Source organism: Octopus sinensis, linkage group LG17, assembly GCF_006345805.1.
Source record: "Octopus sinensis linkage group LG17, ASM634580v1, whole genome shotgun sequence".
NCBI lineage: Eukaryota > Metazoa > Mollusca > Cephalopoda > Octopoda > Octopodidae > Octopus > Octopus sinensis.
The window spans coordinates 49,300,992-49,326,771 of record NC_043013.1 but is presented as its reverse complement, the minus strand read 5'-3'; the positions used below and the strand labels follow the sequence as shown (position 1 = coordinate 49,326,771).

Below are 25,780 nucleotides of genomic sequence, written 5' to 3'. Positions count from 1 at the left end.
TCGATTTGCTCGACTAAAGGCGGTGCTCCAGCATGGCCGCAGTCAAATGACTGAAACGAGTAAAAGAGTAAAGAGAGTAAAGAGTATATGAACATAAGATTTTAACTTACCATGGTAACATTAATAAATCCATGTAATTATACAAAGAAAACACAAAATTAGAATACTAATCGATGAACTCAATCTATTTGACTCTGCTAACAAGCTGTATGAAGATGGATCGAAGACAACTTGGCCTCCTGGAAAAGATAGAAATAACTGTGTTAGAAAAATGCATCTACAGGGAAATTGTTAGAACAAATATATAAATTGTTTTGTTTTGAATCAATGTGTTTAATACATTTTGCTAAAAAATTGCATTGGACAGACGTGAAAACTTACAAAACTTAAAAAAATTTGATTATACAAAATAAAAAAGTATCATTTTTGAAAGTAAAAAGCTAAGTAATTATATTTAATTGGATAATAAACAGTCTTCAACTGCGATATCACAATTTGCTGTCACATAAAATTGTTGAATACCGTAAAGTGAAATAGAAATGAAATCATTTAATATCTGTGCAATAATATGATATTACTATACGTAGTTTAGGGAGCATCTTACCCATTTACGATGCGATGCACACTTATGATGATGTGATATGCCTCAGGAAAAAAAAATTGTCGCCATGATGTAACATACATGCGAATATGGCACTCATCATGGTATGTCAGACACTTTGATGTTGCATAAGCTAAAACGTGGCACATGCTATAGTGTAACAAACAGTATGATGTAGTGCATACAGAAGTATGGCAATTATAGAAAACACTATAATATTATTACGGAGATGTACTTGCATAGCAAGTGACTTGATCTGAGATCGTGTGCTGGAACAAAAACAATTGCAGCGTGGAAGGTGTTTATAAGTCTTTTAAGAAACACACAAAAACCGTTAGATTCACTTCAACATTTAAATTCGTGCTGCATCTCAGCCCGAAGATGCAGCACGAAGTTTTGTCAGTGAACAGGTCGCGATCTCAAAGCGACGAAAATATTTTGACAAATTAAATTTAAATGTTGAAGTGAATCTAACGGTTTTTGTGTGTTTCTGAAATGGCTTATAAACACCTTCCACGCTGCAACTATAATATTAAAGGAATCAAAACGTTACACATACTGTGACTTGGAGTGCACAGCTATAGGGAAGAAATTCATATGTGCAGACAATCTAATGTAGTTGGCACCACAAAGTAATACATAAAATTATGCGATAGATCACCCCTACGATATATATATATATAATGTTACGGTCCCCGATTTTCTCATCTCTGACGGTACTGATTTCTCTTTCATGAAACTATGATTACAATAAATAGGAATCAAAGTCATTAAGTTAATGATCCATTTGCATGTACAGACGCACACACGCGTGCGCGCATATAACCCTATGCATGCACACCTATAAATAACACCAGGACTGGAGTACAGGTGTCATATTTTGGACAGTGTTGATTGTTTTAAGCAAAAAAACATCGTTCACAACATCAAAAAAGACCATCTGTTGATAAATCAGCTTTATTGACGCAAGAGGAGTAATGCCAGTGAACATATCATACACAACATTTCCAATCACATCGTCAAAGAAACTCAACTTTTTTTTTTTACTCTCTTTTACTTGTTTCAGTCATTTGACTGCGGCCATGCTGGAGCACCGCCTTTAGTCGAGCAAATCGACCCCGGGACTTATTCTTGTTGTAAGCCCAGTACTTATTCTATCGGTCTCTTTTGCCGAACCGCTAAGTGACGGGGACGTAAACACATCAGCATCGGTTGTCAAGCAATGCTAGGGAGACAAACACAGACACACAAACACATACACGCATATATATATATATATAATTTCAACAATGAGGGCAAAATTAATAATTATTAATCAATTCACCAAGTGTTCAGTATGCAAAGGGACCATTCAAGGCGAATTCAAATTATTACATTATATAAAAGGGCTAGTAAAATAAATTACTTTGCCGCATACTGAACTCATTAGAAATAGCAGCCAAAAAACTTTTTTAAAGCTATTTCTAATACTTAAAGAAAATCTTTAAAGATTTTCTTTAAGTATTAGAAATAGCTTTAAAAAAGTTTTTTGGCTGCTATTTCTAATGAGTTCAGTATGCGGCAAAGTATTTATTTTACTAAGCCCTTTTATATAATATATATATATATATATATATACATATATACGACGGGCTTCTTTCAGTTTCCATCTACCAAATCCACTCACAAGGCATTGGTCGGCCCGGGGCTATAGCAGAAGACACTTGCCCAAGATGCCACACAGTGGGACTGAACCCGGAACCATGTGGTTGGTTAGCAAGATACTTACCACACAGCCACTCCTGCGCCTTGTTCAAATTACTAACATACAACCAAGCTATTCAATTCTACATCTACAAATGCTACATTAAAATATATTTCTCTGAACTATGTACCAGTATACCCTTTTGCACCCAGACATACCCATGGTTTTCTCCTCATCACCTTTATTGCTTTCACTTCCCACATCCTGCACTAAATACATCACCCAGGTCTTCCTTCTCAAAACTGTACTCCACAGGAATAATTCGCCATTCCATCGACGTTGTTTTCTGCAGGGTATCGTTCCACAGATGCTTAAACTGTTCATCAGTCTTCTCCCGATTAATATGAGAGAGATTGAAAAAGTTACTGCTCATACCTCTTTTGATAACTTATAAAAATATACAAACATATAAGTCAAACATATTTCTGTAAAAAAATTTCTTTCACGAAAGCAATTTCGTCTTCAAAAGCGAAATTAACTGAATGAGTTGTAGCCTCTATTATATATAGGAGCACTCCGTCGGTTACGACGATGAGGGTCCCAGCTGATACGACCAACGGAACAGCCTGCTCGTGGAATTAACGTGCAAGTGGCTGAGCATTCCACAGACACGTGTACCCTTAACGTAGTTCTCGAGGAGATTCAGCGTGACACAGAGTGTGACAAGGCTGGCCCTTTGAAATACAGGTACAACAGAAACAGGAAGAAAGAGTGAGAGAACGTTGTGGTGAAAGAGTACAGCAGGAGCCTTGTGAAGCTTTAGGTGTTTTCGCTCAATAAACACTCACAATGCCCGGTCTGGGAATCGAAACCGCGATCCTACGACCGCGAGTCCGCTACCCTGACCACTGGGCCATTACGCCTCCACAGCATCTATTACAGATTTACTGTACATAAATTTGGTTCTCTAAATGTTTAATTTTTAATATAAAAGTACAAATAAACATTTCGAAATATTTATTAGAAAGCCTAATTATTTGTATGCTGTTTTAAATAAGTTGTGTTACTTACCAAGTGTGAAGTATATAGCTTCACTCTTTTTACCATCGCCATCACCACTCCAAGCTAAAACTCTCAGCTTATATAAAGTGTCTTTCTCCAGATCGCCAAGAACGCCACCTTCAACGAAGCCAATATCTTTGCAGTTATCCAAGTCCCAGACTTCTCTTACAGATCGGTAACATAGCTAAAATAAGAATGCATTTCACTAGAGCGTTACATTAGCAATACTATTTCATGAAATTACATATTAAAGGCGCAGGAGTGGCTGTGTGGTAAGTAGCTTGTTTACCAACCACATGGTTCCGGGTTCAGTCCCACTGCGTGGCACCTTGGGCAAGTTTCTTCTACTATAGTCTCGGGCCGACCAAAGCCTTGTGAGTGGATTTGGTAGAGGGAAACTGAAAGAAGCCCGTCGTATATATGTATATATATATATATATATGCGTGTGTGTGTTTGTGTGTCTGTGTTTGTCCCCCTAGCATTGCTTGACAACCGATGCTGGTGTGTTTATGTCCCCGTTACTTAGCGGTTCGACAAAAGAGACCGATAGAATAAGTACTGGGCTTACAAAAGAATAAGTCTCGGGGTCGATTTGCTCGACTAAAGGCGGTGCTCCAGCATGGCCGCAGTCATTACTGAGCTACAAACTACCGTCATTGATAATTCGACCCCAGAGATCATTTACATAATGTTAGTTGCAATACATTAATGCCAATATATATTGTTTCATATTTTGAACTGCCCAGTTTTGCCAAAATATAGTTCGGATATCTTCGCTAATTCAAATTTCCCCAGTACGTATCAATGTTTTAGTGTTCCTAGTATTGGTATGACATAATGTGAAGGAAAGTTCAGGACATTCAGCTCTGAATACAGGAATACCCCCCCCCCAAACCACTTACTCTTTTACTCTTTTACTTGTTTCAGTCATTTGGAGCACCGCCTTTAGTCGAGCAAATCGACCCCGGGACAAATCTTTGTAAGCGCAGTACTTATTCTATCGGTCTCTTTTGCCGAACCGCTAAGTTACGGGGACGTAAACACACCAGCATCGGTTGTCAAGCAATGCTAGGGGGACAAACACAGACACACAAACATATATACACACACACTTATATATATATACATATATACGACAGGCTTCTTTCAGTTTCCGTCTACCAAATCCACTCACAAGGCATTGGTCGGCCCGGGGCTATAGCAGAAGACACTTGCCCAAGATGCCACGCACTGGGACTGAACCCGGAACCATGTGGTTGGTTAGCAAGCTACTTACCACACAGCCACTCCTGCGCCTATTCATGCATCTTAGAAAAATGATTATTGTTTGGCCCTAAACATTCCCTGCAAAAAAGGCGGGGAGTACTTTTAACTCTTAATAAATCGCCTAATTAATTTTATTTAATTCAAGCATATTTTTAGTGGTATGTCTAACAAGATGCTTGCTTCAATATCTCCATTCAGTTTAGGTGCCTTTCACAGAGATATTGCTAAAGAGTATATTGTTAACGAGATATTTTTACATCGAAATGAAAACTTCGGGAATGCCTGGATAAATTATTCATCAGTTTAGTTATATATTATGTGACCCCTATAGACTAGAAGAATACCAATGGCACCTACGATTCTCTTTAAATTCTCCTTTCATTTTGCTCTATTTTTGTTAAATTTTTACATTATCTTCCTCCTCCTCCTCCTCCCTCTTATCTTTTTGGCTATCTTTGTACACTATATTCTTAGACACTATATTTTTACATATCTTACTTTATCCTTTACGCCAATCTTTAACTTCCCCCCACTCACTTTATCTACCTATCTTTCTATTTATTTACTTTTCTTTCTTTATACCATTTAATAGCCACCTCGGCTACCATTCAGTTATTGAACGTTGATATGTTCGCGTCTTTTTTTCTGGATGTTCACAATATCAGGACTTCAACCCACATGGATTTACGCAAGATTGCACCTAAGGGCCTATGGACTTATTTCTACAAGATCGAAAAGTTGAACTGTGAACTTTTATGCTTCTTTATTCTTCTCTTTCTTCATCTCCTTATTCCTTTACTCCTGTCCTCTATGGCGTCATTTCATTAATCTATACCCTTCTCATTTTCCTTATTTGTCTCTGACGACAGAATACCCCATACTCTTGGATATCGCAGAAACAGCCGTAAGACTTTATTCTTTCCAATAATAATATTGCATATGACGGGAGATGTTTTCCTTGCGTTAACGTTTGTTGTCCTCTTTAACAATTATATATCCACTGTATCGGAAATCTGCAATGGCCCCATAACTACCATCTCGGCTATAACCTCGGAGCCCTAGTAATCCGTTACAGCACTTACCTAGCGTACATAACCGTTTAGATCATACCTGAACTAAACCGCCATATTTTATATATATATATATATATATATATATATATATATATATATTATATATATATATATGCACACATACATCCATATATATATATAATACACACACACACACACACACACACACACACACACACAAATACACTGATAGACGGAAACTGAGAGTTTCCGGCTATCAAATCCACTCACAAGAGTGCCGCAGTACCACGCATTGCGACCGAACTTAAGACCGTATGATGGGGAAGCAAGCTTGTTACCCACACGACCACACTAGTCCTTAATAAACATTGTATTCAGTAAACTCTCTTTACTCTTTACTCTTTTACTTGTTTCAGTCATTTGACTGCGGCCATGCTGGAGCACCGCCTTTAGTCGAGCAACTCGACCCCGGGACTTATTCTTTTTGTAAGCCCAGTACTTATTCTATCGGTCTCTTTTGCCGAACCGCTAAGTTACGGGGACGTAAACACACCAGCATCGGTTGTCAAGCAATGCTAGGGGGACAAACACAGACACACAAACATATACACACACACTTATATATATATACATATATACGACAGGCTTCTTTTCAGTTTCCGCGTACCAAATCCACTCACAAGGCATTGGTCGGCCCGGGGCTATAGCAGAAGACACTTGCCCAAGATCCCACACAGTGGGACTGAACCCGGAACCATGTGGTTGGTTAGCAAGCTACTTACCACACAGCCACTCCTGCGCCTATGTAGTAAAAAAAAAACTAATAATGTACCAAGCATTTTCAGTGTTCAAAGTATTTTACCTTATAACCTGTTACAGGGCTTTCGTCAATACCAAATCCTATTCCGCGGAATTTTACTTCAACGCTTGAACTGTCTCTTGAGTAAACGGTGACTTCAGTAGGGAAATTTAAGGGCGCTGGATGGTAATAAAAGTGAAAAGAAAAATATGAAAAACAAAAATTAAAATTAATTTTCAGTTGCATATATGACTAAAACTTCTCTTTCCAAAATTCTAGAAGACCAACCTATTTCTTTACTACCCACAAGGGGCTAAACACAGAGAAGACAAACAAGGACATACATAGGTATTAAGTCGATTACATCGACCTCAGTGCGTAACTGGTACTTAATTTACCGACCCCGAAATGATGAAAGGTAAAGTCGACCTCGACGGAATTTGAACTCACAACGTAACGGCAGACGAAATACCTATTTCTTTATATCCCACAAGGGGCTAAACATAGAGGGGACAAACAAGGACAGACATAGGTATTAAGTCGATTACATCGACCCCAGTGCATAACTGGTACTTAATTTACCGACCCCGAAAGGATGAAAGGTAAAGTCGACCTCGACGGAATTTGAACTCACAACGTAACGGCAGGCGAAATACCGCTAAGCATTTCGTCCAGCGTGCTAACGTTTCTGCCAGCTCGCCGCCTTTCTAGAAGACCAACCGGTATACTTCTACCTATTGTTCAGCATCACTAGTCACTTTTTAAATCTGGAGATCCAGTTAGCATATGAAGAAGTAATGTGGAAAAAGAAACAACAATATCTATCTGAATAATTCGATATTTATAATTTTTCTCTGAAAGTTGAAGAAAATAATAGCAAGATTTTCAAATTTACCATCCATTCCTGTTGAACCAAGATATTTTTCACTGAGAGGACCAAGACCAGCAGTGTTAAACACCTGAACTGTTACCCAATAGTATCCATTTGGAAAGAGCCCAATAATGATTGCTTCACTGATTTCACCATAGAATGATTGCGAGTAGCGTATAGGATCATCAACATCTCTGTTTTCCCAATTTATCTGTTTGAAAGCGTAGAGACAGTAAAAAATAAATCTTCGGGTTTCCTTTCGGGAATTATGCATACGTTTTAAAAACGTGGCATCATCTGATTATAATCTAATTTAAAATATGTTCTTTATTCATGGAGCACGGCCAACTATTTGGGGGAGGGGGTGAGACGATTACATCGACCCAGTATTCATGTAGTACTTATTTTATTGACCCCGAAAAGACGAAAGCCAACCTCAGCGGAATTTGAATTTAAAATGTGAAGACGGACAAAATTCTGCTAAACTTTTTTTTGCCCGGCGCGCTAACGATTCTGCCTGCTCGCCGACTTTGCATTAAAAATATATTATCAATAAGAATACTAAATGTAAAAAAATGTTGTCAACTATTTACTTCTTAACCAATTGAATTATTAAAATTATACTAAAAGTATGTAGAATTACATAGCCTTTATTGAAAATTGATTAGTCTTTTATCTCAGAGAAATTGTATAGAACATTTTTTTCTTTTAAAATTAATGAAAGATAATCGTTTCTAATATGGAAACAAGGTCACATTTTGGAGGATTGTATAGCTACTTCATTGGTACATATTTTATCAATCCTTAAAAAAAAAAATCGTTCCTTATAGCAGTGCTTTTCAAACTTTTTGCTGGAGCGGAACCCCAAGAAAACATTCCACTGACTCGAGGAACCCCTGTGCAATAATTTAATAGTCTTATGCACACATCTGCACAGGAGACTTAAAAATTACTGCCGATTTTAGCAGTTTTGTAACTTCTTGCGGAACCCCTGGACTGTACTGGCGGAACCCTGGTTGAAAACCACTGCCTTATAGTATTGCAAAGGTTAACAATGGTGTATGCTTGAGACTGCTTTCTGAAGGAAATACTAAAAACTTCAAAATACGGATGATATTCCTGAATTAATTACCTGATATCCTAATATTTTTCCTCTCATAGTTGGGCGATCATTTACAGGTGGTGTCCATGTTATTATAAGAGCTGTTGCGTTATAAGTATCAGCAAAAACATCGACGGGAACAGCGCGAGGCACTGAAAGATAATGTATTCATGTAATTAATTAATTAATGTTATATGACTAGCAGTAGCTTAAACGCAATTCAATCGCAACATCATTATGAGTATCTAGCGGCCATAGGAAAGACTATAATATATGTTTCTTTATTACCCACAAGGGGCTAAACATAGAGGGGACAAACAAGGACAGACAAAGGGATTAAGTCGATTACATCGACCCCAGTGCGTTACTGGTACTTAATTTATCGACCCCGAAAGGATGAAAGGCAAAGTCGACCTCGGCGGAATTTGAACTCAGAACGTAACGGCAGACGAAATACCGCAAAGCATTTCGCCCGGCGTGCTAACGTTTCTGCCAGCTCGCCGCCTTAAGACTATAATATAAATGTTTTGAAACTCACAGTCTTCGGCTGAATAAATACTTGATATAGTGGAATTAGGACCCAAGCCTTTCTCATTAAACGCTTGCACTTTGACTTCGTAGAGTGTGTAATAATTCAGCCCAGCCAAAGCATAATATTCCTTCGCTTGTCCTTTCATTACATGCTGAAATAGAAATGTTGATATTTTGTTTAAGAATATATCTTGCACTATCATAATTTTCATACAATCTATATCAGTGCTTTTCAAACTTTTTGCTGGAGCGGAACCCCAAGGAAACATTCCACTGGCTCGGGGAACCCCTTTGGAATAATTTAATAGTCTTATGCACACATATCTGCACATGAGAATTAAAAATTACTGCCGATTTTATCAGTTTTGTAACTTCTTGCGGAACCCCTGGACTGTACTGGCGAAACCCTACGGTTCCGCGGAACCCTGGTTGAAAACCACTGATCTATATTATGCAGAAATAACTCTCCTCTTGGGGCGGCATTTCTATTATCTTTTATCTTTTACTCGTTACAGTCATTAGACAGCGGCCATACTGGAGCATCGCATTGAAGAATTTTTAGTCGAACGAATCGATCCCAGTACTTAATTTGTTAAAGACTGGTACATATTCATTTCCATTTGATTTATTTTGACACCTTTTGCCGGGTATTTAGCTAGTCAGCTTGGTGAGCAACTTGTCTGAGGTTTTTGCGATGTTGTTTGCGAATCAGAAGTGTATTAGTAAGTCGCCGTTGATGTTAATACTAATAAACCTCCGATTCGCCAGTCAATGTCTCTGATGACCATTTCAAGTAGTTCGGTATTGAGTTTTGGAGAGGTGGAATTTCCTTACCTGACGCACTTTCCAACTGGACGGGTGGTGACAGTTAAATTCAAATGCAACGAGATTGGACTCATCAAAACATGTGATAGCGAAGAACCAAATGCAAAATATATAGACGGAAGTGTTGTGAGACTGGGAAAGGTAGAGGCTGCCAGAGCAAGAGGTAGCGTAAGTTTCATCGTAAGCAAAGAATGGGCGTGGAAATTCGTATCTCGCAATTTTTCTTCATCATGCGTCGAGGTGATAAATGTTTGCTTCTCAGGATCATCCCCACTTATGCTATCTCTACAGTGGAAGCACTCCGTCGGTTACGACGACGAGGGTTCCGGTTGATCCGAATCAATGGAACAGCCTGCTCGTGAAGTTAACGTGTAAGTGGCTGAGCACTCCACAGACACGTGTACCCATAACGTAGTTCTCGGGGATATTCAGCGTGACACAGAGAGTGACAAGGCCGGCCCTTTGAAATACAGGTACAACAGAAACAGGAAGTAAGAGTGAGAGAAAGTTGTGGTGAAAGAGTACAGAAGGGATCACCACCATCCCCTGCCGGGGCCTCGTGGAGCTTTAGGTGTTTTCGCTCAATAAACACTCACAACGCCCGGTCTGGGAATCGAAACCGCGATCCTACGACCGCCTGTCCGCTGCCCTAACCACTGGGCCATTCTTAAAGAAGCAAGAAAACTTTACTTCCAGGAACAGTCTATTCCGGAAAAAAAATCCAGAGAAAGACCTGGAGAGGCTTCAAAGTGTGTTTATGTTCACCCCGGATATTTTGAAGCTAATGGTGATTATTTATTTCTCAAATGCAACGAATTAATTGTAGATGTTAAGCATAAATGAAAATTAACGTTCCAGCATTAATCTAATTAAAGTGATTAGCATTTCATTAGAGATACTTCTCCCCCCCCATTTCCTTCGACGTCTTTCCCTGTTTTCTATGTTTTTTTTTCTTCTCTAATCCTTATTTCTTTATTGCCCACAAGGGGCTAAACATAGAGGTGATAAACAAGGACATTAAGTCGATTACATCGATCCCAGTGCTTAACTGGTACTTAATTTATCGACCCCGAAAGGATGAAAGGCAAAGTTGACCTCGGCGGAATTTGAACTCAGATCGCATTTCGTCCGGCATGCTAACGTTTCTGCCAGCTCGCCGCCTTTTCTTCTCTAATCCCATCACCTACTAAATCCGAAACGACGTCCATACTCGACTAATATGTAATTACCTGTCTTATATTTTTCTGGAATACCTACTTCATAGAAAAACAATGTCTTGTATTGGCATATAAACTCTATTATTTACCAAAGCGACACATCGACATGACAACTTCACATATTACTCAAAACCTGCCGAAGACTCTGTGTATTCTCGATACTTCCACTAATCTTGTTCGTTCTATCTTTGTCTCGTACACCGTCATTGACCACCCTGTGGCAACGATGCGATTTCTCCTCTTCTCCTCTGGACGCCATCTACTCGCAATACCAGAGGGCGCACACTCTACTACCTTGGTGTAATCTCCAGGGATACAGGCATCCAGCAACAGGACCTCCGTAATGCTATGATGGACCGTGAAGTCTGGCGTAGCATGGTAAATTCCATTGTCTCGATCACGGTCGAACAATGATGATGATACATGATCATCTTCTACTGTTATTTTTGGACTTATACATTCAGTCATTGCCCAATGAATCCGATTTATAACTTTGAATAGAAAATTATATGTAATACTTTAGACCTCTTTTCACTTTAATTTTCCATTTTAAAAATTTTATTATGACTTATTTGATTTTATTTGCTTATTTGCTTTCATGTTCAGTATAATATCAATATGTGGAGGCGCAATGACCCAGTGGTTAGGGCAGCGGACTCGCGGTCATAGGATCGCAGTTTCGATTCCCAGACCGGGCGTTGTGAGTGTTTATTGACCGAAAACACCTAAAAAGCTCCATGAGGCTCCGGCAGGGGATGGTGGTGATCCCTGCTGTACTCTTTCACCACAACTTTCTCTCACTCTTACTTCCTGTTTCTGTTGTACCTGTATTTCAAAGGGCTGGCCTTGTCACTCTCTGTGTCACGCTGAATATCCCCGAGAACTACGTTAAGGGTACACGTGTCTGTGGAGTGCTCAGCCACTTACACGTTAACTTCACAAGCAGGCTGTTCCGTTGATTCGGATCAACCGGAACCCTCATCGTCGTAACCGACGGAGTGCTTCCAATATCAATATAGAATTCTTCGTTGTTTTCTCTCCTTTTCTCTCTGCTCCCTGTGCCTGTAGTATTCAACCAAATACCAATAAATGCGTATGTATGATTATGTCTATTTATAAATATTTGTATCTAGGTTGATACTGCACTATGATTAGCAATCTGGAATTCTTACATGGGCCAGAACACCAGAAATTAGATATCAATATGGCCAAATTCTTTGACTAGTGATATTGGTGTTAGGAATTTGCTCCACGTATTCGTTTACGCCTTTTGATATCATTCTAAGCGCTCCAATGATAATAGGAAATGTTGCTTTGAGATACCACATACTTCAGATTTCTATCTCGAAGTCGTTATTTTTGCTTAGCTTTTGAAACGTATTCAGAGATGTGCTTTTTGTTCGCTCGCTGGGGAGGCAACACCTATCAAAATATACGCCTTTTCAACATGATTCTTTTAAGCATTTTCTGGTCTGTTGGTTGAGTTTCTCGATCGATTTGGACATTGAAATTCCATAAGCATTCTGGACAACTTGTGGTTGTATATGCTCTCACCATTCTCTTTTTAAGGAAGATTGTATGTCCAGCATTTTGACTTGTGTGTGTACTGAACGGATCCATCAAGTATTTACAAATACTCTTGTTGACACCAGTCGGATGCATCCAGAGATTAAATGGTCGATTGTCTCAGGATGTTCTTCGTATTTGTCGTACGATGGCCTGCTTCTTTGTTTCAGAATATTACACTAGTAATTTATTGTTGGAAGGTACTTATCCTGAGCAGCAACAGTATACCCTTATCTGTGTGACACCAGAACATTCCAGCCACCGATGGGTAGGAATTTGGTCTATACCAGGGCTTCTAGTCCTAATCGGGTATTTGCTAGGCCGTTCAGCATCGTACGTTCGGTCCAACAAGGATGTCCCCTATCCTCCCTACTGTAAGTTCTGGCCTTTGAGCCAGAAATTTACTGCAGAAATTGGAGGCCTTGAGGGGTGTCCCACGTGATCTAGGGTGCGGGAGGAGAGTAACAGGGTGTGCGGACATCACCGTCAGCGTATCCTCTGACAGATACCTGCATCTAGTAGGTGATGCCATTGGGGATTGAAAAGGAGTATCAGGGGCAAAAATAGACCGTGATAAGTCGGTCAGTTTGCAGCTCGGCACCTGGAGAGACAAGTCGATGCCACCCAACAACATCGTATGATGTTGGACAGATGGCCCCCGGTGAAATTGCTTGGAGTCTGGTTCGGTCCAAAGCTCCAAATAGAGACAAACCGGGGTGAGGTTACGAGCAGGATGGTCAGTCTCACCCAGAAATGGGCCGAGAGGAAGCTGGCCCTGAAAGGAAGGGTGTTCTGTTTAGTGCGTTATATATCTTTATATCTTTATATATAAAAGTGAAGTTGTGTGTCTGTCTCCTACAATTTAGATTCCTAACTACTCCCACATTTTGCGGTGCAGTTTAACCAAAAGCGGGTATCTTATAGTCGTGATTCATATCGAGCCTTTCTGGGTATTAGCGCGCGTCTACGATGAGTCTACGATTTAAAAAAAAAATTACCATCAATTTTTCCCATTTTTAATGCATTTTTGGCATATATAAGGGAAGTAACTCTCTAAAAATTTATTATTAAATCTCAGAACGTAAAAATCTACAGTAACCCCCCTCCCTTTGTGGTTTGCTATATTGAGATGGCTATTATACTTTACATCTCTAAAAATGCTTATATAGTTATTTCCCTTACAAACCCGAGCAATGCCGGGCGATACTGCTAGTATTCTATATATTTATAAATAGCGGGTCTTTTAGAATATTTCCATTAGCCATGCGATATTGTCAGTTACTAAGTGGCTTTAACTATTTTATACTTAACTATTATTTAAGATATTGAAGTTAAATGTAATGTTTTTCCTGTGACTTTTCTCTGCTAAGATTGCAACATTTTTCGGTGACACATTTTTTTCTTACCATTTTTCCTGTCAACAACAGATGAAAAACTGGAAACATTTGATACAAATCATTAATTGCAAATAGTTGTAGCATAATTGGAAACAGACAACTGCAGGGCGAAATGACTAGCGATGAGAGTGTGACACAATATTCACAGACAGGGAAGAGAGAAAAGAAAGTGCAAAGATGGTAACCCACCTTTCAAAAGATGCACAAAAGTTTGTTGCGTTGGTTTAATATCTGCAGCTTAAAAACTTTCGCAGATCGTATTACAAGGCATTCTTACCATGTTGGTGAAAACTGAAACCGCCGTTGACTGTTTCAGAATCGTTGAGAGCCCTGTCTGTTAAAGTAAGGAGCCAGTAAATTGAATCTCAATCTCAAAAAATAGAATACGAACACAAATCACGGAGTAAACTGAAGTGGTAAATAATATTAATGGAGCACATTAAGATAATTTGCCTTTTTCTCTTTGCACAAAGGCTTAAATATGGATGTATGTATCTATATTTTTTGTGAATATATGAGTACTTATGCATGTATATATATATTTTTGTATGCATTTTATGCTCATAGATATATGTGCTTATATATATAGGTCTAAGGAAGATAGGTACTGAACTGTAAGAAATTATACATATATAACTTAGCGGTTCGGCAAAAGAGACCGATAGAATAAGTACTGGGCTTACAAAAAATAAGTCCTGGGGTCGATTTGTTCGACTAAAGGCGGTGCTTCAGCATGGCCGCTGTCAAGTGACTGAAACAAGTAAAAGATATGTAAGTATATCGTTTGCTGTGCATATATGTATCTGTATTTATGTACCCTTGATATATTCAATTGATGACGGTAAAGCTTATCTAAAGCAGAACCAGAAATCCTTGGATCTTGAATAATTCAATAATTTTTGCTTGTATGTTTTGTCCCTCCGCTTTACCTCATGGTGCGATATGAACATTTAACGTGGTACTATAGTCAGTGTTTCGACTGCTATTTCGGCATGTTGGTGTCTTTTAGACACCCTCATTTTTAATTATATATATATATATATATATACACACACACACACATATATACATATATATCTATATCTATAGATATATATATATAGATATATACCTCGGCGGAGGTAAGGCCTTTTGTATTGATTTCTCCCGTTGCTTCTTTTTCTGTTGTCCTCTTCATCCATCACACTATATCGCTCATCATTGCCCGTAACACCGACTGCCAACACCACAGTAATAATAAACACTAGTATTTAAATACAAATTGAGTTTAATATACCTTTGACCATTTACTATTTGGATTTCCTTTGACACGCCAATATACCACATAGCCAATACCATCAGCACATTGCTCCTCGGGGGGTAATGGCTGCAAAAAAGAAAAAAGAAATAAGGATAAATAACAAATGTCAAAGAGAACAAATACCTTATTGAAGAGATAACATAAATATGAGGTTGCTAAGCAAACGAATGATATTCATGAAACAATAGGCATATTAATACGCAATAGCATTAATAACCTTCATTCACAGACGCACAGATGCGGAGACTGTTTACAGATGTTGGAAGCACTCCGTCGGTTACGACGACGAGGGTTCCGGTTGATCCGAATCAACGGAACAGCCTGCTCGTGAAATTAACGTGTAAGTGGCAGAGCACTCCACAGACACGTGTACCCTTAACGTAGTTCTCGGGGATATTCAGCGTGACACAGAGAGTGACAAGGCCGGCCCTTTGAAATACAGGTACAACAGAAACAGGAAGTAAGAGTGAGAGAAAGTTGTGGTGAAAGAGTACAGCAGGGATCACCACCATCCCCTGCCGGAGCCTCGTGGAGCTTTAGGTGTTTTCGCTCAATAAACACTCACAACGCCCGGTCTGGGAACCGAAACCGCGATCCTACGACCGCGAGTCCGCTGCCCTAACCACTGGGCCATTGCGCCTCCGCACAGACGCACATATATAACTGTAGAGTGGGTAAATAATTTATATGTATACACATACTATATAGGCGCAAGCATGGCTAAATAATTAAAGAGTTGGCTTCGCAACCTCTTGGTTACAGGTTCGATTCTAAAGCGTTCTATCTTGAGCAAGTATCTTCAGGTATCGCATTTAGATTGACGAATACTTCTTGAGTGGAACTTCAGAAATAGTAACAATGTGTGTGTGTGTGTGTGTGTGTGTGTGTATCTGTCTGTCTGTACAATTCGAAGGGGAAAGTTCCTTGTGTTGTACGTCTTGTACTCTATTTTTTCGTTGTTTAAGAAAAATGTCCATTTCCTTGATTTTGTGTTTATGTTTTCGTTTCTCGTTGTGTTCGACGTTTTTTTTTGGTGTTCTGTACCCATATATGCATGTATATATATATATATATAGATGTAGGTACGTACATAGATGTATGTATATATGCATATGTTTTATTTATTATTTTGTTATTATATATATATATATATATATATATTATATATATATATATGTATAAAGGAATACAAAAAGTTTGACAAGAAGGCAAAACATCCAGACAGTTAGATGATACAAAAAAGGCACAAGAAAAAATAAGGACGGGTCATTCGGAGTTTTCTTTCCTCAGTCTTATTCTTCTATCCCTCTGCCTCTACCTCTCTCCTCTCTCTCTCCACGTGACCGGTGTTCGGCCAAGCTTGACCTTTCTTGGTTCGACTACCATCCGTGCAACATCTCTATTCCTCCACATGCCTGTCATCATTTATGTCCTTGCCGTAAGACTTAACTTCCACATAGCCAGCTTAATTTATTTCGTCCTTAGTCGCAAGATACCTGTTGTTAATGTCCTGATATTTTCATCTGTATTTGTGTACCATTTCTCCGTTTTTTTCCCGTCCTTGTTTTCGTATACATTCGCTGCTTTCTTCCAAGGAATCTAGTGCTCTTAGCTTTGTTTTTCCTTGGGGCTGGCCAGACGAGCAATTTCAAGTATAACCAGCTGAAATTGCAAAGTTAATCTGGAACTCGACTGAGGAAAGGAAATTCCGAATGACCTATCCTTGTTTTTTCTCGTCCCTTTTTTGTATCATCTAACTGTCTGGATGATTTGCCTTCTTGTCCCATATTTTGTATTCCTTTTTTGGGTCATTGCTACATTTTTTGCTAACACTATAATCTTTATTTCAGAAAATAACATGTATATTAAAACTCACACGCATGTACGCACGCACATGCACAAGCACCCCACCCCACCTCCACACCCACACACCTACATATACATGCATGCATATACATACATTCATATTAATATATATATATATACACTTCACTTGTCACTAATTATGACTGAAGGTGCATTCTAACATCTACATTACTAGAAATAAGAGTCACAAACTTATAGCCACAAACATAAGAGTCACAAATAAGAGTCACAAACTTATAGCCACAAACATAGCATAAGTCTATGTACTGAGAGGGGAGTTAACCACTCCCCTGTTAGTACATATACAGCGAACGAGGGTACTATGTCAATTTCGCTTGAAAGTAAAGCTCATCAGACGCACTACTCCATTGCTTGTTGATGATCCTCCTGTCAGTATATCGATATCTTACCATAAGAATCAAGGGAGAATTCAGCAAAATGGTAACATGAAAATAATAAAAGACAGCACAATGCACCTTCAGTCACTATTGCCTTCCTTTTTGGTTTTATATTGCGTCTAGTCATATTTCACTTTACTTTCTATTCCAAGAAATGCCGATCCACTAAACAGCATTTTAAATGCTCCAAACTGTTCCTTAGTTATATATATTCTTCGTTTCTTCTTCACGGGTCATAACTGGGAAAATTAAGCTTTTATTAACCACTAGCAGTATCGCCCCGCGTTGCTCTGGTTTGTAAGGGAAATAACTATATAAGCATTTTTAGAGAGTTATAGCTAAAAAAAATAGCAAAAAAATGCATTAAAAATGGGGAAAAAATGATGGTAAATTTTTTTTTAAATCGTTGACTCATCGTAGACATTTTTAGAGAGTTACTTCCCTTATATAATAGCGGAAAAATGCATTAAAATGGAAAAAATTGATGGTAAATTTTTTTTTTAATCTTAGACTCATGCTAATACCCAGAAGGGCTCGATATGAATCACGACTATAAGATACCCGCTTTTGGTTAAACTGCACCGCAAAATGTGCGAGTAGTTAGGAATCTAAATCGTAGGAGACAGACACACAACTTCACTTTTATATATAAAGATTTCTTCCTTTCGTTTAAAATAGTTCACTTCTTTTAATCGAGTTAGTTTTAGTCAATGCTGGTTTAGCCATTTTCCGTTTGATTTCTTTTATGTAGCTATCGACTTTAATAAGCTCAAAGACAATTAAATGATTTTACTACTTCCATTATTTCATTCTGTATGATAATATTGTTGGAGTTTTTCATTGGCTGTTGATCGACAAAAAGAATTGCTTTGAAGCAAGCATTAGCTTACAATAAAAGAGTCGGTTGACGTTCTTCTTCTGCAATCAACGCGTAGCCATAGTGATGTTTAAAATTGTGAATTTCTCTTCTGCCAATATTTATACTAATTTAATTTCCTTCAGTTTTGCTTTTCTTACAAATATTTCCCTAATATGTAGAGATTCGGTATACACACAGGTCAAACACTTGCATTTTCATATCGTTCCCGCTGTATATTGTTTAATACCAGAAGCTGCACATATGTTTAAAATGGCGAAACTCTAAGAAAAGACAGACTGTCAGACCGACAGACACGCGCGTGAGCACGCGCACACAATCACACACACACACACACACACATTCCACACAACACACACACACACACCAACACACACATCACACACACACACACACACACATTCACACCACACAATCACACACACACAATCACACACACCACCAATCACACACACACACAATCACACAACACACACCAATCACATATAACACACACACAATCACACACACACACAATCACACAGACACACAATCATACACATACACACACAATCACACACACACCCACCACAACACACGCACACACACACACACACAATCACACATACAATCACACAATCAACACAATCACACACACACACACACAATCACACAGACACACAATCACACACACACCACAATCACATATACACACACACACAATCACACACACACACCAATCACACACACACACACACACACACACAATCACACATACAATCACACAATCACACAATCACACACACACACACACAATCACACAGACACACAATCACACACACACACACAATCACATATACACACACACACAACACACACACACACCACACAATCACACACACACACACACACCACACACACAATCACACATACAATCACACAATCACACAATCACACACACACACACAATCACACAGACACACAATCACACACACACACACAATCACATATACACACACACACAATCACACACACACACACAATCTCACACACACACACACACACACACAATCACACATACAATCACACAATCACACAATCACACACACACACACACACAATCACACACAATCACACACACACACACACAATCATATATACTTCAATACAGAAATAAAAAATATATATCTGAATGTATATTTAACATCAAAATATTCAGCCTGAATAGATTCGTAACCATTCTACTCTTTTATCTCGAGTAAATAGATTTGCTACATTATCACGAAGAAATATTTTTACTTATAAATACATATATAAATGTTGGCATATTCTCGAAACGCTTGAGTTCTGGTGGAATTTCGATTACAAGTAGAGAAGTGCCTGTATCCAGCTGTTCTTCGCGTGTTATATGATAACATACCATTCCTACGCTTGCATAGAAGTAATACGATATAGAAAATGCTTAGTTTGCTCTCCATCCATATCTCATTACAGATACGAGCGACCTAGATTCATAGAAAAATCTCGAAGATACAAGAATTGTCTTTTGTGCATTCTATGTGTGTTTTTTTTTTCTACCTGTTTCTTTGTAGTGATTTTAATTGTTGTCTGATGACAGAAATTTCAACGATATGGAAGCAAAAAAAAGTAGAATAGAAGAAAAAGGAAAAGAATGCGAAGTTTACAGATCAAGTTTTGTTTCAGAATCAGGGGTAGATAGATACAAATATCACGAGGAATACGAAACCCTGCATTTACAACATAATTAATATACGTTAGAATTATTTTTAGAGGATTCATATAAACGCAGAATTACTTTCAGTTGTTCATAAAAGTCACTGAAAATTATTTCGCAATAACTTTGAAATTACTTTTAAAAGTAAGGTATACGCACACATACACACCTATGTATGTATGTATGTATGTATGTATGTATGTATGTATGTATGTATGTATGTATGTATGTATGTATGTATGTATGTATGTATATACGTATGTATGTATGCGTGTATGTATGTATGTATGTATGTGTGTATGTATATATGTATGTGTGTGTGTATGTATGTATATATGTACGTACGTATGTATGTATGTGTGTGTATGTATGTCTATATGTATGTGTGTATGTCTATATGTATGTGTGTATGTATGTATGTATGTATCTATGTGTGTGTGTGTATGTGCGTATATATGTATGTATGCATGTGTGTATGCATGTATGTATATAAGTATATATATATATGTATGTGTGTGTGTATGTATGTATGTATGCATGTGTGTGTATGTGTGTATGCATGCATGTATGCATGTATGTATGTATATATTGCTATATACCGGGATGGCCATTTTTCTTTGTTTTTGTTGCCAAATAAACATACATCCTACATATTCTTTCTTCACTCGTTTATTCTTATTTTATCGTATGTTCATCGTCCGGAAATCTTGCGTCACACATCTGTGACCTCTTCAGTGACCCTTTCCGTCCATGTATGTCCTCCTGCTCCTGCAGTTTTGATATTAAAGTATGGTTTAAAGAGACAAGCTGGTAGAATCATTGACATGCCGGGCAACATACCTAGCGGCATTTCGCCTGTCTTCATGTTCTGAGTTCAAATTTCGTAGTCGTAGTAGTAGTAGTAGTAGTAGTAGTAGTAGTAGTAGTGGTAATCTTTTCCCTCCCGCAGTTGTTCATTAGTAATCGATATTTTGCCATTAAATAAGGCAGCGATCTGGCAGAGTCGGGCAAAGCGCTTAGCGGTATTTCGCCCTTCTTCATGTTCTGAGTTCAAATGCCACCGAAGTCTTCTTTACCTTTCATCTCTTTCGGGGTCAATAAAATAAGCATCAGTTCATCACAAACTTGCTAGCCTTGTGCCAAAATTTGAAACCGATATTTCGCTACGAATGTGGTTTCTTTATTGATGCATTGCTCTTGCAATGTGTCATCCGCAAATTCATAAAAGAAGATCGTAAAATTGAGTTGTTCCTTACCACTACACGTATCAATATGTGTACTGAAGCCTATTTGGCAGTACTCTTTACTCTTTTACTCTTTTACTTGTTTCAGTCATTTGAATGTGGCCATGCTGGAGCACCGCCTTTAGTCGAGCAAACCGACCCCAGGACTTATTCTTTGGAAGCCTAGTACTTATTCTATCGATCTCTTTTGCCGAACCGCTAAGTAACGGAGACGTAAACACACCAGCATCGGTTGTCAAGCGATGGTGGGGGGACAAACACAGACACACAAACACACACACACACACACATATATATATATATGACGGGCTTCTTTCAGTTTCCGTCTACCAAATCCGCTCACAAGGCTTTGGTCGGATCGAGATTATAGTAGAAGACACTTGCCCAAGGTGCCACGCAGTAGGACTGAACCCAGAACCATATGGTTGGTAAGCAAGCTACTTACCACACAGCCACTCTTACGCCTCTGGCGTTAGAATTTCTGATCTATTCAGGTATAGTGCTTTCTTCACCTCATGAACATTTTTATTGCATAAATTAGGTTTACGGATTCCCAGGTATTCTTTTTAATTATTACCTTGAAATGTTTTCCTTATATATAACGATCCCTTTTTCCTGCTGACAGATTATGCATATATCACCGTTAGAGCGTCTGCAACTTTTTCTTTTCTTTCTTGCTGCTGGTTCAGTTGATATTAGGCAGAGTTAAGCATTTGATGATATCTCTTTGTTTGTTTAGATATTAAATTTCCTTGTTCGTGGTATTTCATTATTTGGTGATGGTGTTGGATAAAGTCTGTGAAGGCGTGTATTCTCAAACTCTTAAAGTCGGATGTTACGGATGTTTCCATTGGTTACAATTGCGCACATTTTTGGGCAAGATTATTACGAACATTTAGATCGGTGTACCTCGGATGCTATGAATTTTCAGGATAAACTCGTCAAAGTATTTTCTCTTTTGATTAACACAAAAACATACACACACAAACATGCAAATAGACGAAGGGCTTCTCTTAGTTTCACTTTACAGAATCCACTCACAAGAAATAACAGGTAAGTTACGGGTCCGTAAACACACCAGTATCGGTTGCCAAGCGATGTTGGGGGCACAAACATAGACACACAAACAAATACACACACAAATACATATATATATATATATATATACTTTATTTAAAGCAGCAGAAAATTCAACAAAACCTGTTACTCTGAGTTTCCCGTTGCCGTTCATCGGACAGTTTTTGCTAGAATAGAACCGATATGTCAATTCTATCCAGACTATTACAAACGCTACACCTATAAAAAATGGACTTGTTTGATTGGCCCTTTAGAAATAACGGTCAATCTTCGAGCGATAAACAAAAATGAGCGCATATATATATATATATATATATATATATATATATATATATATATAAATTATAAAAATTATAAAATTGGAGGAAAAACCTTACATTGAATAAAATATATATTGACCTTAATGAAGGAAATATAATTAATACATGGAAATTGAAATGCATTAAAAATATTACACTGCAGTACATATTCATATTAAAGTATACATATATATCAACATACACAGAAAGGATGCGTGCAAACCCCATACATATACAGACGTATAAATTTTAGCTTTATATTTATACGTCTGTATATGTATTGGGTTTGCACGCATCCTTTCTGTGTATGTTGATATATATGTATACTTTAATATGAATATGTACTGCAGTGTAATATTTTTAATGCATTTCAATTTCCATGTATTAATTATATTTCCTTCATTAAGGTCAATATGTATTTTATTCAATGTAAGGTTTTTCCTCCAATTTTATAATTTTTATAATTTATATATTTAATTGTTTCCATATATTTAATTGTTTTCCATACTTACAGTTGAAAAAGTCTCAATGACCGAAACCGGTACTGAAATGTTTTTTATAAAATTATTTTAGCATTTTCTACCATAACTTTTTTTCCATATATATATCTCAACTCGTGTGTTCCTTTTCAACCTTCTACAGAGACACGTACATACATACATACATACATACATACATACATACATACATACATACATACATACATACATACATACATATAAATATGTGTGTGTGCGTATGTGTGTGTGTGTGTATACATACATATAGGCGTAGGAGTGACTATGTGGTAAGGAGCTTAACCACATGGTTCCGGGTCCAGTCCTACTGTGTGGCACCTTAAGCAAGTGTCTTCTATTATAGCCTCGGGCCTTGTGAGTGGATTTGGAAGACGGAAACTGAAAGAAGCCCGTCGTATATATATATATATATATATATATATATACCGGAGTAAACACATAAATGTGAAACAAGGTGGAAAAAAGAGTACTCAAATACCAGTGGTAGAGTAATATGCTTTATTTAAAGCAGCAGAAAATTCAACAAAACCTGTTACTCTGAGTTTCCCGTTGCCATTCATCGGACAGTTTTTGCTAGAATAGAACCGATATGTCAATTCTATCCAGACTATTACAAACGCTACACCTTTAAAAAATGGACTTGTTTGATTGGCCCTTTAGAAATAACGGTCAATCTTCGAGCGATAAACAAAAATGAGCTCAAATATATATATATATATATATTTTGTTGAATTTTCTGCTGCTTTAAATAAAGCATATTACTCTACCACTGGTATTTGAGTACTCTTTTTTCCACCTTGTTTCACATTTATGTGTTTACTCCGGTATATATATATTATATATATATATTATATATATATATATATATATATACGACGGGCTTCTTTCAGTTTCCGTCTTCCAAATCCACTCACAAGGCCCGAGGCTATAATAGAAGACACTTGCTTAAGGTGCCACACAGTAGGACTGGACCCGGAACCATGTGGTTAAGCTCCTTACCACATAGTCACTCCTACGCCTATATGTATGTATACACACACACACATACGCACACACACATATTTATATGTATGTATGTATGTATGTATGTATGTATGTATGTATGTATGTATGTATGTACGTGTCTCTGTAGAAGGTTGAAAAGGAACACACGAGTTGAGATATATATATGGAAAAAAAGTTATGGTAGAAAATGCTAAAATAATTTTATAAAAAACATTTCAGTACCGGTTTCGGTCATTGAGACTTTTTCAACTGTAAGTATAGAAAACAATTAAATTTTGGAAAAATTAAATGAAAAGTTTTTTAAAAGAATATTTGCATAGTATTCAAATACAAGTGGCATTTTCCTTGTTTCTGCCTGCTCTGTTTCTCTTGTTTACTCTTGTGGGTTCGAGGTCGTTGCGAATTCTTGGCAGAGAAGAAGAAGAAGAAGAAGAAGAAGAAGAAGAAGAAGAAGAAGAAGAAGAAGAAGAAGAATGTCGATGTGTTGACTGAATGCTATTTTTCTGTTTTGGGAATTTTTGCTCTGGGATCTGTATTAATACTTGAAGAGTTTTCAGATATAAATGGATAATTGCGTGTAAACTCAGAGATGGCTCAGTGGGGAGGGGCATAGAAGAGTGAAAAAAGGTAAAGACGGGGGAGGGGTATATAAACAATAACAATAATAAAATTGAAGTTCAAGAAATCATTGAGTTTAGGAATGCAATATAGGTGATATTGTCTCAACAAATATGATATAAGCTGTGAGGGCGCGTGGCTTAGTGGTTAGGGCATTCGGCTCATGATCGTAAGGTTGTGAGTTCGATTCCCGGCGACGCGTTGTGTCCTTGAGCAAGACACTTTATTTCACGTTGCTCCAGTCTACTCAGCTGGCAAAAATGAGTTGTACCTGTATTTCAAAGGGCCAGCCTTGTCACACTCTGTGTCACGCTGAATCTCCTTGCGAACTACATTAAGGGTACACGTGTCTGTGGAATGCTCAGCCATGTGCACGTTAATTTCACGAGCAAGCTGTTCCGTTGATCGTATCAGCTGGGACTCTCGTCGTCGTAACCGACGGAGTGCTCCTAATACTGGTATAAGCACCCAGATATTAGATCAGAAGAAAACATACTCGGTTATGTTAAAAAAGGTATGATATGGAATCAGTTGTGAAAATGTCGGGCCTCACGGTAACAGAATATTGAAGGCTTTTAAGTATGGTTTGCGCCTCCTGTTTGGAACAAGAGCAATGCTGAGAGTTTCCTTGCATTTAGATGCGTTTCCCTTTTAATTACAGACGAAGAAATCCATTAAAAAGGTATAATTTTAAAGTGAGTCACAATTGCATTCCTATCATTACGAATTTATTTACATATAACCTTTCTAAATAAATTGCATGTGCAAAATTAGTAATCCATGTCCACTAAAGCAGTCTATACGAATAAAGTAATGTAATTGGGGCAGAATAAGGTGGCGAGCTGGCAGAAACGTTAGCGCGCCGGGCGAAATGCTTAGCGGTATTTCGTCTGCCGCTACGTTCTGAG

General features: G+C 37.9%; 1 protein-coding gene across 2 annotated transcripts in view; it reads right to left on the bottom strand.

The window, feature by feature from the left end:
- The window catches only part of LOC115220986 (contactin-2), a 159,819-nt gene that overhangs the window by 3,641 nt on the left and 130,398 nt on the right, over positions 1-25,780 (bottom strand). Inside the window, exons 19-25 of one of the 2 annotated variants that reach the window (XM_029791203.2) lie at positions 15,233-15,322; positions 8,959-9,103; positions 8,451-8,572; positions 7,343-7,529; positions 6,511-6,626; positions 3,357-3,531; positions 111-239 (exon numbers count right to left, since the gene is read on the bottom strand). In XM_029791203.2, the coding sequence (XP_029647063.1) occupies positions 121-239; positions 3,357-3,531; positions 6,511-6,626; positions 7,343-7,529; positions 8,451-8,572; positions 8,959-9,103; positions 15,233-15,322 (954 nt within the window). In that variant the 3' untranslated portion in view covers positions 111-120. The other variant, XM_036510551.1, reaches the window with a different exon arrangement.